General features: G+C 64.8%; 1 protein-coding gene across 1 annotated transcript in view; it reads left to right on the top strand.

Moving 5' to 3' along the window:
• Window positions 1–1,081: 1,081 nt before the first annotated feature.
• The window catches only part of LOC104569353 (filamin-C-like), a gene marked incomplete at both ends in the record, with an annotated part of 59,329 nt that continues 45,410 nt past the window's right edge, over window positions 1,082–15,000 (top strand). Inside the window, 6 exon segments of the mRNA XM_088530955.1 lie at window positions 1,082–1,344; window positions 2,672–3,269; window positions 5,305–5,478; window positions 8,160–8,322; window positions 10,867–11,027; window positions 13,278–13,445. Coding sequence (XP_088387081.1) covers window positions 1,082–1,344; window positions 2,672–3,269; window positions 5,305–5,478; window positions 8,160–8,322; window positions 10,867–11,027; window positions 13,278–13,445 — 1,527 coding nt within the window.

The raw sequence follows: 15,000 nt of genomic DNA, 5'->3' as shown, positions 1-15,000 counted from the left end.
GACCTCCTGCACATGGGGCACAGCCTAGGGTGGGATTTGGGTCCCGCCTATGCATGGGTGGCACCCTGGGGTGGTGGCACCCCAGCATGGCATGGGATGCCCATGCATGAGATGCACCCTGGGCTGGTGCATCCTGGCAGGATATGGGACCTCCTGCACATGGGGCACAGCCTAGGGTGGGATTTGGGTCCCTCCCATTCATGGGTAGCACCCTGGGGTGGTGGCACCCCAGCATGGCATAGGATGCCCATGCATGAGATGCACCCTGGGCAGGATATGGGACCTCCTACACATGGGATGCGCTGTGGGGTGGGATTTGGGTCCCTCCCATGCATGGGTGGCACCCTGGGGTGGTGGCACCCCAGCATGGCATGGGATGCCCATGCACGAGATGCATCCTGGGCTGATGCACCCTGGGCAGGATATGGGACCTCCTGCACATGGGGCACAGCCTAGGGTGGGATTTAGATGCCTCCCATGCATGGGTAGCACCCTGGGGTGGTGGCACCCCATCATGGCATAGGATGCCCATGCAAGAGATGCACCCTGGGGAGGATATGGGAGCTCCTACACACAGCATGCACCGTGGGGTGGGATTTGGGTCCCTCCCATGCATGGGTGGCACCCTGGGATGGTGGCACCCCATCATGGTATGGGATGCCCATGCACGAGATGCACCCTGGGCTGATGCATCCTGGCAGGATATGGGACCTCCTGCACATGGGGCACAGCCTAGGGTGGGATTTGGGTCCCTCCTATGCATAGGTGGCACCCTGGGGTGGTGGCACCCATGCATGGTATGTGATGCTCATGCACGAGATGCACCCGGGCAGGATATGGGACCTCCTGCAGCCAGGATGCACCATGGGATGGGATTTGTGTCCCTCCCATTCATGGGTGACACCCTGGGATGGTGGCACCCCATCATGGCATAGGATGCCCATGCATGAGATGCACTCTGGGCAGGATATGGGACCTCCTACACACGGGATGCACCGTGGGGTGGGATTTGGGTCCCCCATGCATGGGAGGACCCCACGGCGGTGCCCACGGTGCCCGCGCTGACGCCGCGTCCCCACAGAGGTGGACGTGGGCAAGGACCAGGAGTTCGCGGTGGACACGCGCGGCGCCGGCGGCCAGGGCAAGGTGGAGGTGAAGATCACGTCGCCCTCGCGGCGCCCCATCCCCTGCAAGGTGGAGACGGGCGCCACGAGCGACACGCACTGCGTCAAGTACATGCCCCCCGAGGAGGGGCCCTACAAGGTGGACGTCACCTACGACGGGCACCCCGTGCCCGGCAGCCCCTTCGCCGTGGAGGCCGTGCTGCCCCCCGACCCCTCCAAGGTGAGCTCGGCACGCTTGCTCGGTGCCCGTGTTGCACGCGCGTGTGCGATGGGACACGAGTGTGTCACGCTCGTGTGCACGCTCCTGCAGCTCGCTTGATGGGTGCGTGCTCCCCACGCGCGTGTGTGTTTGCACATGTGCATGCTCACGCTGCACACTCATTGATCGAGCGCTCCTGGCTTGCACGCGGGTGTGCTGATTGTGCTTGGTGCGTGTGCAAGTGCGTGCATGCTCCATGCACACTCCATGCATGCTCCATGCACACTCCATGCACACTCCTACCCCTTGCTTTTTGTGATCACGCACTCCCCACGCGTGTGCTGATTGTGCTTGGTGCGTGTGCAAGTGTGTGCATGCTTCATGCATGCTCCATGCATGCTCCATGCACACTCCATGCATGCTCCATGCACGCTGCATGCACGCTCCATGCACACTCCATGCACACTCCCACCCCTTGCTTGGTGATCACGCGCTCCCCACGCGTGTGCTGCTTGTGCTTGGTGCATGTGCAAGTGTGTGCATGCTCCATGCACGCTCCATGCACACTCCATGCATGCTCCATGCACGCTCCATGCATGTTCCATGCATGTTCCATGCACACTCCCTGCACGCTCCTACCCCTTGCTTTGTGATCACGCACTCCCACGCGTGTGCTGATTGTGCTTGGTGCGTGTGCAAGTGTGTGCATGCTCCATGCACACTCCATCCATGCTCCATGCACACTCCATGCACGCTCCATGCATGCTCCATGCACACTCCATGCACGCTGCATGCACGCTCCATGCACGCTCCATGCACACTCCATGCACACTCCCACCCCTTGCTTGGTGATCACGCGCTCCCCACGCGTGTGCTGATTGTGCTTGGTGCGTGTGCAAGTGTGTGCACGCTCCATGCATGCTCCATGCATGCTCCATGCACACTCCATGCACACTCCATGCATGGTCCATGCATGCTCCATGCACACTCCATGCACACTCCATGCATACTCCATGCACGCTCCATGCACACTCCCACCCCTTGCTCGGTGATCACACGCTCCCACACGTGTGCTAATTGTGTCAGGCATGCGTGCAATTGCACACAGACACCTCACACACGCTCCCCCCTTGCACACCCCTCCGCTCACTCCTTGCACCCTCCCTGCTTGCACGCAGGCGTGCAGAGCGTGCATACACCTACACACACGTGTGCAAGCGCCATGCACGCTCCTCCCGCTCCCTCCTCGCGTGCATTTGCCCACGCATGCTGCATGCCCCACGTGCCCTCCGTGTTTGCACCCGCGCGCCCCGTTGCACGGGTGCACACCAACGGTGCCGCCCCGCAGGTTTGCGCCTACGGGCCGGGGCTGCAGGGCGGCTTCGTGGGCACCCCGGCGCCCTTCACCATCGACACCAAGGGCGCCGGCACCGGCGGGCTGGGCCTCACCGTGGAGGGCCCGTGCGAGGCCAAGATCGAGTGCCAGGACAACGGCGACGGCTCGTGCTCCGTGTCCTACCTGCCCACGGAGCCGGGCGAGTACGCCATCAACATCCTCTTCGCCGAGCACCACATCCCCGGCAGCCCCTTCAAGGCCGACGTGAAGCCCGTGTTCGACCCCAGCAAGGTGACGGCCAGCGGGCCGGGGCTGGAGCGCGGCAAGGCCGGCGAGGCGGCCACCTTCCTGGTGGACTGCTCCAAAGCGGGCGACGCCGAGCTCACCATCGAGATCATCTCGGACGCGGGCGTCAAGGCCGAGGTGCTCATCCAGAACAACCGCGACGGCACCTACGCCATCACCTACACGCCCGCCTGCCCCGGCGCCTACACCATCACCATCAAGTACGGCGGGCACCCCGTGCCCAAGTTCCCCATCCGCGTCACCGTCGACCCGGCCGTGGACACCAGCGGCGTCAAGGTCTACGGCCCCGGCGTGGAGCCCCGAGGTGAGCGCGGGGACCCCGTGGCGTTGGCACCTCCTGGTGTTGGGGCCCCTTGTCACCTCCTCAGGGTGCCCGTCTGGTGGCACCTCCTCCTTGTAGGGACTTCCATGGTCTCCCCATGGGCACCCATCAGCTCCTCCCCATAGGGACCATGGAGTCCTCCTCATGGTGATGATTGCCTTCTCCCCATGGGGACTGTCACCTTCTTATGTGGACTGTCACCTTCTCAGGGGGACTGTCACCTTCTCATGGGGACTGTCACCTTCTCAGGGGGCTGCCGCCTTCTCCTCATTGGGCACCATTGCTTCCTCCCCATGGAGGCCCATCAGCTCCTCCCCATAGGGACCATGGAGTCCCCCTCATGGTGACGATTGACTTCTCCCCATGGGGACTGTCACCTTCTCATGGGGATTGTCACCTTCTCATGGGGACTGCCACCTTCTCAGGGGGCTGCCGCCTTCTGCCCACTGGGCAACATTGCCTCCTCCCCATGGAGGCCCATCAGCTCCTCCCCATAGGGACCATGGAGTCCTCCTCATGGTGATGATTGCCTTCTCCCCATGGGGACTGTCACCTTCTCAGGGGTCTGTCACCTTCTCCCCACTGGGCACCATTGCCTCCTCCCCATGGAGGCCCATCAGCTCCTCCCCATAGGGACCATGGAGTCCTCCTCATGGTGATGATTGCCCTCTCCCCATGGGGACTGCCACCTTCTCATGGGGATTGTCACCTTCTCATGGGGACTGTCACCTTCTCAGGGGGCTGCCACCTTCTCCCCAATGGGCACCATTGCCTCCTCCCCATGGAGGCCCATCAGCTCCTCCCCATAGGGACCACATTGTCCTCCTCATGGTGACGATTGCCTTCTCCCCGTGGGGACTGTCACTTCATTTCAATGGGAATCCATTGTCTCCTACCCATAGGATCCATTGTCTCCTTCCTCCCCATGGAAACTGTCACCTCTTTCCCATGGGGACCTGTCACTTCTTCCCCCTTGGGCATCATCTCCTCTCCCTGGAGAGCTGCCAACCCCTCCCCATGAGAACCCATGGCCTCCTCCCCATGGGGACTGTCACTATGTCCCTATGGGGACTTATCACCATTTCCCTATGAGAACTGCCACCTTCTCTCCATGGGAACTGTCACTATGTTCCTATGGGGACCCATCACCATCTCCCAACATGAACTGCCACCTTCTCCCCATGGGCACTGTCACCATCTCCCCATGGGAACTGTCACTATGTCCCTATGGGGACCCATCACCGTCTCCCTACAAGAACTGCCACCTTCTTCCCATTGGAACTGTCACCATCTCCCCATTGGCATTGTCACTAAGTTCCTATGGGGACCCATCACCGTCTCCCTATGGGGACCCATCACCATTTCCCTACAAGAACTGCCACCTTCTCCCCATGGGCGCTATCACCATCTCCCCATGGGAATTGTCACTATGTCCCTATGGGGACTTATCATCATCTCCCTACATGAACTGCCACCTTCTCTCCATGGGAACTGTCACTGTCTCCCCATGGGAACTGTCACTATGTCCCCATGGGTATTGTCACTATGTCCCTATGGGGACCCATCGCCATCTCCCCATGGGAACTGTCACTAAGTCCCTATGGGGACCCATCACCATCTCCCTACACGAACTGCCACCTTCTCCCCACGGGAACCGTCACCATCTCCCCATGGGAACTGTCACCATCTCCCCATAGACATTGTCACTATGTCCCTATGGGGACCCAACACCATCTCCCTACACGAACTGCCACTTTCTCCCCACGGGAACCGTCACCATCTCCCCATGGGCATTGTCACCATCTCCCTATGGGCATTGTCACTATGTCCCTATGGGGACCCATCGCCATCTCCCCATGGGAACTGTCACTAAGTCCCTATGAGGACCCATCACCGTCTCCCCTGCCACCTTCTCCCCACGGGGCCCCATCTCCTCCTCCCCACGGGACGCGTCCCCTCCTGGCCCCCCGCGGTCCCCGCGGTCCCCGCCGCCCCCCGGCTGACGCGCTGCACCCAGGGGTGCTGCGGGAGGTGAGCACCGAGTTCACGGTGGACGCGCGGGCGCTCACCAAGAGCGGCGGCCCCCACGTCAAGGCGCGCGTGCTCAACCCGTCCGGGGCCACCACGGACACCTACGTCACCGACCGCGGCGACGGCACCTACCGCGTGGACTACACCCCCTACGAGGACGGTGAGACGGGGACCGAGAGGGGACCCGCTGCAGGGGGGGGGACACGGAGGGGGGACACCCCAACGCCGCGGTCTGGGACCCCCGGAGCTCCCCAATGAGGAGCCAATGAGGAGCCAATGAGGGACCCCCCAAAACCTACCCAGTGAGGGACCCCCACCCAACCCTGCGGTCTGGGACCCCCGGAGCTCCCCAATGAGGAGCCAATGAGGAGCCAATGAGGGACCCCCCAAAACCTCCCCAGTGAGGGACCCCCACCCAACCCTGCGGTCTGGGACCCCCGGAGCTCCCCAATGAGGAGCCAATGAGGGACCAATGAGGGACCCCCCAAACCTTCCCAGTGAGGGACCCCCAACCCCGCAGTGAGGGATCCCCGAAAACCTCCCCAATGAGGAGCCAATGAGGGAGACCCCCAAACCTCCCCAGTGAGGGACCCCCAACCCTGCAGTCTGGGACCCCCGGAGCTCCCCAATGAGGAGCCAATGAGGGACCCCCCAAACCTCCCCAATGAGGGACCCCCAACTCCGCAGTGAGGGACCTCCCCAATGAGGGACCCCCCAAAACCTCCCCAATGAGGGACCCCCAACCCCGCAGTGAGGGACCTCCCCAATAAGGGACCCCCCAAAACCTCCCCAATGAGGGACCCTCAACCCCGCAGTGAGGGACCCCTGAACCTCCCCAATGAGGGACCCCCCAAAACTTCCCCAATGAGGGACTCCCCCAACCCTGCGGTCTGGGACCCCCGGAGCTCCCCAATGAGGTGCCAATGAGGGACCAATGAGGGACACCCCAAAACCTCCCCAATGAGGGACCCCCAACCCTCCAGTGAGGGACCCCTGAACCTTCCCAATGAGGGACCCACCCCAACCCCGCAGTGAGGGACCCCCCCAAACCTCCCCAATGAGGGGCCCCCAACCCTGCGGTCAGGGACACCTGAACCTCCCCAATGAGGGACCCCCCCAATGAGGGACCCCCCAACCCCACAGTCAGGAAACCCCCCCCCAAATCCCCTATCAGGGACCCCCCAAACGCCCCAGCCAGGAACCCCCAGATCCCCACCTGGGACCCCCCCGAATGCCCAGTTGGGAGCCCCCAAACCCCCATCAGGGACCCCCCCAAATTCCCCTCCCAGGGACCTCCCCAAGCCCGATGAGGGACCCCAGACCCCCATGAGTGACCCCAACCTCCATGAGGGACCCCAAACCCCCCGTGAGGGACTCCAGACCCCATGAGGGACCCCAGACCCCATGCGGGACCCCAAACCCCCCATGAGGGACCCCAGCCCCCCATGTGGGACCCCAGACCCCATGAGGGACCCCAACCTCCGTGAGGGACCCCAGACCCCATGCGGGACCCCAGACCCCGTGAGGGACCCCAGACCCCCATATGGGACCTCAGACCCCCATGAGGGACCCCAGACCCCGTGAGGGACCCCAGGCCCATGAGGGACCTCAGACCCCCATGTGGGACCCCAAACCCCCCATGAGAGACCCCAAGCTCCATGCGGGACCCCAGACCCCATGCGGGACCTCAGACCCCATGAGGGACCCGAACCCCCATGAGGGACCCCAAACCCCCCGTGAGGGACTCCAGACCCTGTGAGGGACCCCAGACCTCGTGAGGGACCCCAACCCCATGAGGGACCCCAGACCCCCATGCGGGACCCCAACCTCCATGAGGGACCCCAGACCCCATGTGGGACCTCAACCTCCATGAGGGACCCTCAAACCCCCCATGAGGGACTCCAACCTCCATGAGGGACCCCAGACCCCCTGTGGGACCCCAAACCCCCAATGAGGGACCCCAACCCCATGCGGGACCGCAGCCCCCATGAGGGACCCCAGGCCCATGAGGGACCCCAAACCCCCCTGAGGGACCTCAACCTCCATGAGGGACCCCAGCCCCCATGAGGGACCCCAGACCCCATGAGGGACCTCAACTCCCATGCGGGACCCCAGACCCCAGGTGGGACCCCAAACCCCCCATGAGGGACCCCAACCCCATGAGGGACCCTAGGCCCCCATGAGGGACCCCAGACCCCATGTGGGACCTCAACCTCCATGCGGGACCCCAACCCCATGTGGGACCCCAGAGCCCCCATGAGGGACCCCAGACCCCCTGTCCCCCCCGGGTGCCATTCGGGTGTCCCCACGCTGATGCCCCCCCCCGTCCCCAGGCGTGCACCGCGTGGAGGTGACGTACGAGGACGTGGCGGTCCCCAAGAGCCCCCATGAGGGACCCCAGACCCCATGAGGGACCCCAACCCCATGAGGGACCCCAGAGCCCCCATGCGGGACCCGAGACCCCCTGTCCCCCCCGGGTGCCATTCGGGTGTCCCCGCGCTGACGCCGTCGCCGTCCCCGTCCCCAGGCGTGCACCGCGTGGAGGTGACGTACGAGGACGTGGCGGTCCCCAAGAGCCCTCATGAGGGACCCCAACCCCATGAGGGACCCCAATCCCCATGAGGGACCCCAGACCCCATGAGGGACCCCAGACCCCCATGAGGGACCCCAGACCCCATGTGGGACCTCAACCTCCATGAGGGACCCCAACCTCCATGAGGGACCCCAACCTCCATGAGGGACCCCAGCCCCCATGAGGGACCCCAACCCCATGCGGGACCCCGTCCCCCTGGTGCGGTCCGGGTGTCCCCGCGCTGACGCCGTCGCCGTCGCCGTCCCCAGGCGTGCACCGCGTGGAGGTGACGTACGAGGACGTGGCGGTCCCCAAGAGCCCGTTCCGCGTGGCCGTGGCCGAGGGCTGCGAGCCCGGCCGCGTGCGCGCCCACGGCCCCGGCCTGGAGGGCGGCCTGGTCAACACGGCCAACCGCTTCACCGTGGAGACCAGGTGGGCCCCGTGTCCCCACCGTGTCCCCCGTGTCCCCCTGTGTCACCTGTGTCCCCCTGTGTCACCTGTGTGCCCCCCGTGTCACGAGTGTCCCCTCCGTGTCACCCGTGTGTCACCCGTGTGTCCACGTGTCACCTGTGTCCCCCGTGTCACCTGTGTCCCCCGTGTCCCCCCGTGTCACCTGTGTCCCCCCGTGTCACGCGCGTCCCCTCGTGTCACCCGCGTCCCCTCTGCATCACCCGTGTCCCCGCTGTGTCACCTGTGTCACCCGTGTCCCCCCGTGTCACCCGTGTCCCCGCTGCATCACCTGTGTTCCCGTCATGTCACCTGTGTCCCCGCTGTTTTGCCTGTGTCCCCCCATGTCACCTGTGTCCCTGCTGTGTCACCTGTGTCCCCTCTGCATCACCCGTGTCCCCCCTGTGTCACCCACGTCCCCCCCGTGTCACCCGTGTCCCCGCCGTGTCACCCGTGTCCCCACCGTGTCGCCCATGTCCCCACCGTGTCACCTGTGTCCCCCCGCATCACCTGTGTCCCCACCGTGTCACCCGTGTCCCCCCGTGTCACCCGCATCCCCTCCATGTCATCTGCGTCCCCTCTGCGTCACCCATGTCCCCCCGTGTCACCCGTGTCCCCTCTGCATCAGCCGCGTCCCCGCCGTGTCACCCATGTCCCCCTGTGTCACCCACATGTCACCTGTGTCCCCGCCGTGTCCCCTGTGTCCCTGCCGTGTCACCCATGTGTCCCCGTGTCACCTGTGTCCCCTCTGTGTCACCCGTGTCCCCCCGTCACCTGTGTCCCCGCTGTGTCACCCATGTCCCCCCATGTCACCCGCGTCCCTGCTGTGTCACCCGTGTCTCCCCGTGTCACCCGTGTCCCACCCGTGTCACCCACATGTCACCCGTGTCCCCACCGTGTCACCCGCGTCCCCCCCATGTCACCTGTGTCCCCGCTGCATCACCCATGTCCCCCCGTGTCACCCGTGTCCCCCCCGTGTCACCGGTGTCCCCTGCCACGCACAGTGCACCCTGCCCAGCCCTGGGCATGCAGCATGTGCAGCACGTGGTGGCCTCGCGTGTGGCACCTCTATAGTCCCAATGTGCATGTGACATCCTGCCATGGATGTGACATCCTGCCATGGATGTGGTGTCTCCATCCCCTACTATATATGGGACACCTCTGTCCCCCACGGTGCATGTGGTGGCCTTGCATGTGACACCTCCATAGCCCCGACATGCATGTGACACCCTGTCATGGATGTGACACCCTGTCATTGATGTGACATCCTGCCATGGATGTGACATCTCCATCCTCATACATGTATGGGGACCTTGTCCTCCACTGGGTACGTGGTGGCCTCGCGTGTGGCACCTCCATAGCCCTGATGTGCATGTGACACCCCACCATGGATGTGACACCCCACCATGGATGTGACACCCTGCCATGGATGTGGCATCTCCATCCTCTGCTTTGGGTGCCTCTGTCCCCCACTGTACCCATGGGGCCCTGCCATATATGACACCCCTGTCCCCCGCCATGGATGTGACACCCTGCTATTGATGTGGCACCTTGCCATGGATATGACATCCTGCCATGCATGTGACACCCTGCCACGGATGTGACACCCTGCCATGGATGTGACACCCTGCCATTGGTGTGACACCCTGGCATTGATGTGACACCCTGTCATTGATGTGACATCCTGCCATGGATGTGACACCCTGCCATGGATGTGACATCTCCATCCTCATACACGTATGGGGACCTTGTCCTCCACTGGGTACGTGGTGGCCTCGCGTGTGGCACCTCCATAGCCCTGATGTGCATGTGACACCCCACCATGGATGTGACATCCTGCCATGGATGTGACATTCTGCCATGCATGTGACATCCTGCCATGGATGTGACACCCTGCCATTGATGTGGCATCTCCATCCCCTACTATATATGGGACACCTCTGTTCCCCATGGTGCACGTGGTGGCCTCACGTGTGGCACCTCTATAGTCCCAATGTGTGTGTGACACCCTGCCATGGATGTGACACCCTGCCCTGCATGTGACATCCTGCCATGCATGTGACACCCTGCCACGGATGTGACATCCCGCCATGGATGTGACACCCCGCCATTGATGTGACACCCTGCCATTGGTGTGACACCCCGCCATTGATGTGACATCCTGCCACGGATGTGACACCCTGCCATTGATGTGACACCCTGGCATTGATGTGACACCCTGCCACGGATGTGACACCCCACCATGGATGTGACACCCTGCCATGGATGTCACATCTCCATCCTCTGCATGGGGTGCCTCTGTCCCCCACTGTACCCATGGGACCCTGCCACATATGACACCCCTGTCCCCCGCCACGGATGTGACACCCTGCTCTGGACATGGCCACCCAGGTGGCACCTCGGTGGCCCCCCATCCATTGGTGGCAGCGGCTCCCGGTGCCACCCTGTCCCCCATCCTTGTCCCCCGGCTCCGCTGGCCCTTGGGGACCCCCGGCGGGGCTGTCCCCTCAGTGTCCCCGTGTCCCCCAGGGGCGCTGGCACCGGCGGGCTGGGCCTGGCCATCGAGGGCCCCTCGGAGGCCAAGATGTCCTGCAAGGACAACAAGGACGGGAGCTGCACCGTGGAGTACGTCCCCTTCACCGCCGGGGACTACGACGTCAACATCACCTTCGGAGGGCACGCCATCCCCGGTGCGACGGGGACCGCGACGGGGACCGCGACGGGACGGGGACGGGGACGGGGACCGGGACGGGGTGGGGACGGGGACAGGATGGGGACAGGGACAGGGATGGGGACGGGGACAGGATGGGGACAGGGATGGGATGGGGACAGGGATGGGGATAGGGATGGGGACAGGGATGGGATGGGGACGGGGACAGGGACAGGATGGGGATGGGGACGGGATGGGGACAGGGATGGGATGGGGATGGGGACAGGGATGGGGATGGGGACAGGGATGGGATGGGAACAGGGACAGGGATGGGACGGGACGGGGACCGGGACGGGGTGGGGACGGGATGGGGACGGGGACAGGGACAGGATGGGGACGGGGACGGGATGGGGACAGGGATGGGATGGGGATGGGGACAGGGATGGGATGGGAACAGGGATGGGATGGGGACGGGGACAGGGACAGGATGGGGACGGGGACGGGATGGGGACGGGGATGGGATGGGGACGGGGATGGGGATGGAATGGGGGTGGGGACAGGGACAGGATGGGGACGGGGAGGGGATGGGATGGGGACAGGGACAGGATGGGGACAGGGACGGGATACGATGGGGACAGGGACAGGATGGGGACAGGGATGGGATGCGGACAGGATATGATGGTGACGGGGACGGGATGGGGACAGGGACAGGATGGGACGGGGACAGGGACAGGATAGGGACAGTGACGGGATGGGATGGGGACAGGGAGGAGATGGTGACAGGGATGGAATGGGGATGGGATGGGGACAGGGACAAGATGGGATTGGGACGGGGACGGGGACAGGGACGGGATGGAGACAGGGACGGGGACAGGGACGGGGACAGGGATGGGGACAGGGATGGGGACAGGGACAGGGACGGGCAAAGGATGGGGACAGGGATGGGGACAGAGATGGGATGGGGACAGGCACGGGGACGGCAACAGGGATGGGGACAGGGACGGGATGGGGACAGGGACAGGGACAGGCACGGGGATGGGGATGGGGACAGGGACGGACACAGGACGGGGACAGGGATGGGGACAGGGACGAGGACAGGGACGGGATGGGGATGGGGACGGGGACAGGCATGGGTATGGGGATGAGGACAGGGATGGGCACAGGATCGGGACAGGGATGGGGACAGGGATGGGATGAGAATGGGGATAGGGACAGGATGGGCTGGGGAGAGGGATGGGATGGGACGAGGACAGTGACAGGGATGAGGACGGGGATGGGACAGGATGGGGACAGGGACGGGGACAGGGCTGGGGAGCAGGCCGTGGGAGAGGGCAGGGTGGCTGTGGGGTGGAGGAGGTCCCCGCTATCCCCGCTGTCCCTGGTGTCCCCGGTGTCCCTGTGTCCCTGCTGTCCTCGCCGTCCCCAGTGTCCCTGCGCTGTCCCCGTGTCCCCATCGTCCCCGCCGTCCCTGCTGTCCCTGTATCCCCGTGTCCCCATGTCCCCGCTGTCCCCAGTGTCCCCGTGCTGTCCCCACTGTCCCCGCTGTCCCTGTGTCCCCGTGTCCACGGTGTCCCCGTGTCCCCATGTCCCCACTGTCCCCACTGTCCCCATGTCCCCATGTCCACAGTGTCCCCACTGTCCCCACTGTCCCCCTGTCCTCGCTGTCCCCGCTGTCCCCACTGTCCCCACACTGTCCCCACACTGTCCCCGCTGTCCCCACTGTCCCTGCTGTCCCTGTCCCCCCGTCCCCGCTGTCCCCGGTGTCCCCGTCCCCCCATCCCCGCTGTCCCCATGTCCCCACACTGTCCCCATGTCCCCGCTGTCCCCATGTCCCCACACTGTCCCCCCGTCCCTGTGTCCCCATGTCCCCACACTGTCCCCGTTGTCCCCACTGTCCCTGTGTCCCCATGTCCCCACACTGTCCCCCATGTCCCCGCTGTCCCCATGTCCCCACACTGTCCCCCCTGTCCCTGTGCCCCCATGTCCCCACACTGTCCCCATGTCCCTGCTGTCCCCATGTCACCACACTGTCCCCATGTCCCCGCTGTCCCCATGTCCCCACACTGTCCCCCCTGTCCCTGTGTCCCCATGTCCCCACACTGTCCCCATGTCCCCACACTGTCCCCATGTCCCCGCTGTCCCCACACTGTCCCCCCTGTCCCTGTGTCCCCATGTCCCCACACTGTCCCCGTTGTCCCCACTGTCCCCATGTCCCCACACTGTCCCCATGTCCCCATGTCCCCACACTGTCCCCGCTGTCCCCGTCCCCGCGCTGACGCCGTCACCGCAGGGAGCCCGTTCCGGGTGCCGGTGGCAGCCGTGGTGGATCCCGGCAAGGTCAAGTGCTCGGGGCCGGGGCTGGGCCCCACGGTGCGCGCGCGGCTGCCCCACAGCTTCACCGTGGACTGCAGCGCCGCGGGGCTGGCGCCGCTCGAGGTGGCCGTGCTGGGACCCACGGGTACGCGGGGCTGGGGGCGCGGGGGGCTGATCTGTGGGGCTGTGACCCACGGGGGTCTGATCTATGGGGGTCTGACCTATGGGGGGCTGCTCTATGGGGGGTCTGATCTATGGGGGGTCTGACCTATGGGGGTCTGACCTATGGGGGTCTGATCTATGGGGGGTCTGACCTATGGGGCTGTGACCCACGGGGGGTCTGATCTATGGGGGTCTGACCTATGGGGGGCTGATCTATGGGGGTCTGATCTATGGGGGGTCTGACCTATGGGGGTCTGATCTATGGGGATCTGACCCACGGTGGGGCTGATCTATGAGGGCTGTGACCCACAGGGGGCTCTGACCCAATGAGTGCTCTGACCCACGGGGGTCTGACCTATGGGGGACTCTGACCTATGGGGGTCTGACCCATGGCGGGGGTCTGACCCATGGGGGATCTGACCCATGGAGGGCTCTGACCCACAGGGGGTCTGACCTATGGGGAGTCTGACCCATGGGGGGGCTGTGACCCACGGGGGGGTCTGACCCATCGAGTGCTCTGCCCCATTGGGTGCTCTGCCCCACAGGATGCTCTGACCCATGGTGGGTCTGACCCACGTTGAGGTCTGACCCATGGGGTGCTCTGACCTATGGGGGGTCTGCCCCATGGGGAGTCTGACCCATTGAGTGCTCTGTCCCATGGGATGCTCTGACCCATGGGATGCTCTGACCCATGGGGGGCTCTACCCCACAGGATGCTCCGACCCACAGGGCGCCCTTCTCCACTGGGTGCTCTGCCCTGGGGTACTCTGCCCCATGGGATGTTCTGCCCCATGGGGTGCTCTACTCTGGGGTACACTGCCCCATGGGGTGCTCTGCCCTATGGGGTGCTCTGCCCTGCTCCATGGGGTGTTCTGCCCCATGGGATGCCCAGCCCCATGGGGTGCTGATCCCCACGGGATTCCTGCCCCATGGGGTGCTCCAGCCCATGGGATGCCCTGCCCCATGGTGCTCCTTGCCCCAGGGTACCCAGCCCCACAGGCTGCCCTGCCCCATGAGGTACCCAGCCCCACGGACTGCCCTTCCCCACTGGGTGCTCTGCCCTATGGGATGTTCTGCCCTGGGGTACTCTGCCCCACAGGATGCTCTGCCCCACAGGGTGCCCTGCTGCATGGGGTGCTCTGCCCCATGGGATGCTCTGCCCCATGGGATGCTGATCCCCATGGGATGCCCAGCCCCATGTGATGCCCAGCCCCATGGTGCCCCTTGCCCCAGGGTACCCAGCCCCACAGGCTCCCCTTCCCCACGGGCTGCCCTGCCCCATGGGGTGCCCTTCCCCATTGGGTGCTCTGCCCTATGGGATGTTCTGCCCTGGGGTACTCTGCCCCACAGGATGCTCTGCCCCACAGGGTGCCCTGCTCCATGGGGTGCTCTGCTCTGGGATGCTCTGCCCCATGGGATGCCCTGCTGCATGGGGTGCTCTGCCCCACAGGGTGCTCTGCCCTATGGGATGCTCTGCCCCATGGAATGCTGATCCCCATGGGATGCCCAGCCCCATGGGATGCCCAGCCCCATGGTGC

Source organism: Tinamus guttatus, unplaced genomic scaffold (genome assembly GCF_059628265.1).
Source record: "Tinamus guttatus ecotype Peru unplaced genomic scaffold, ASM5962826v1 Tinamus_guttatus_pri_ptg000396l, whole genome shotgun sequence".
In the NCBI taxonomy this organism is placed as follows: Eukaryota; Metazoa; Chordata; class Aves; order Tinamiformes; family Tinamidae; genus Tinamus; species Tinamus guttatus.
This window is presented reverse-complemented; position numbering and strand designations above follow the sequence as displayed.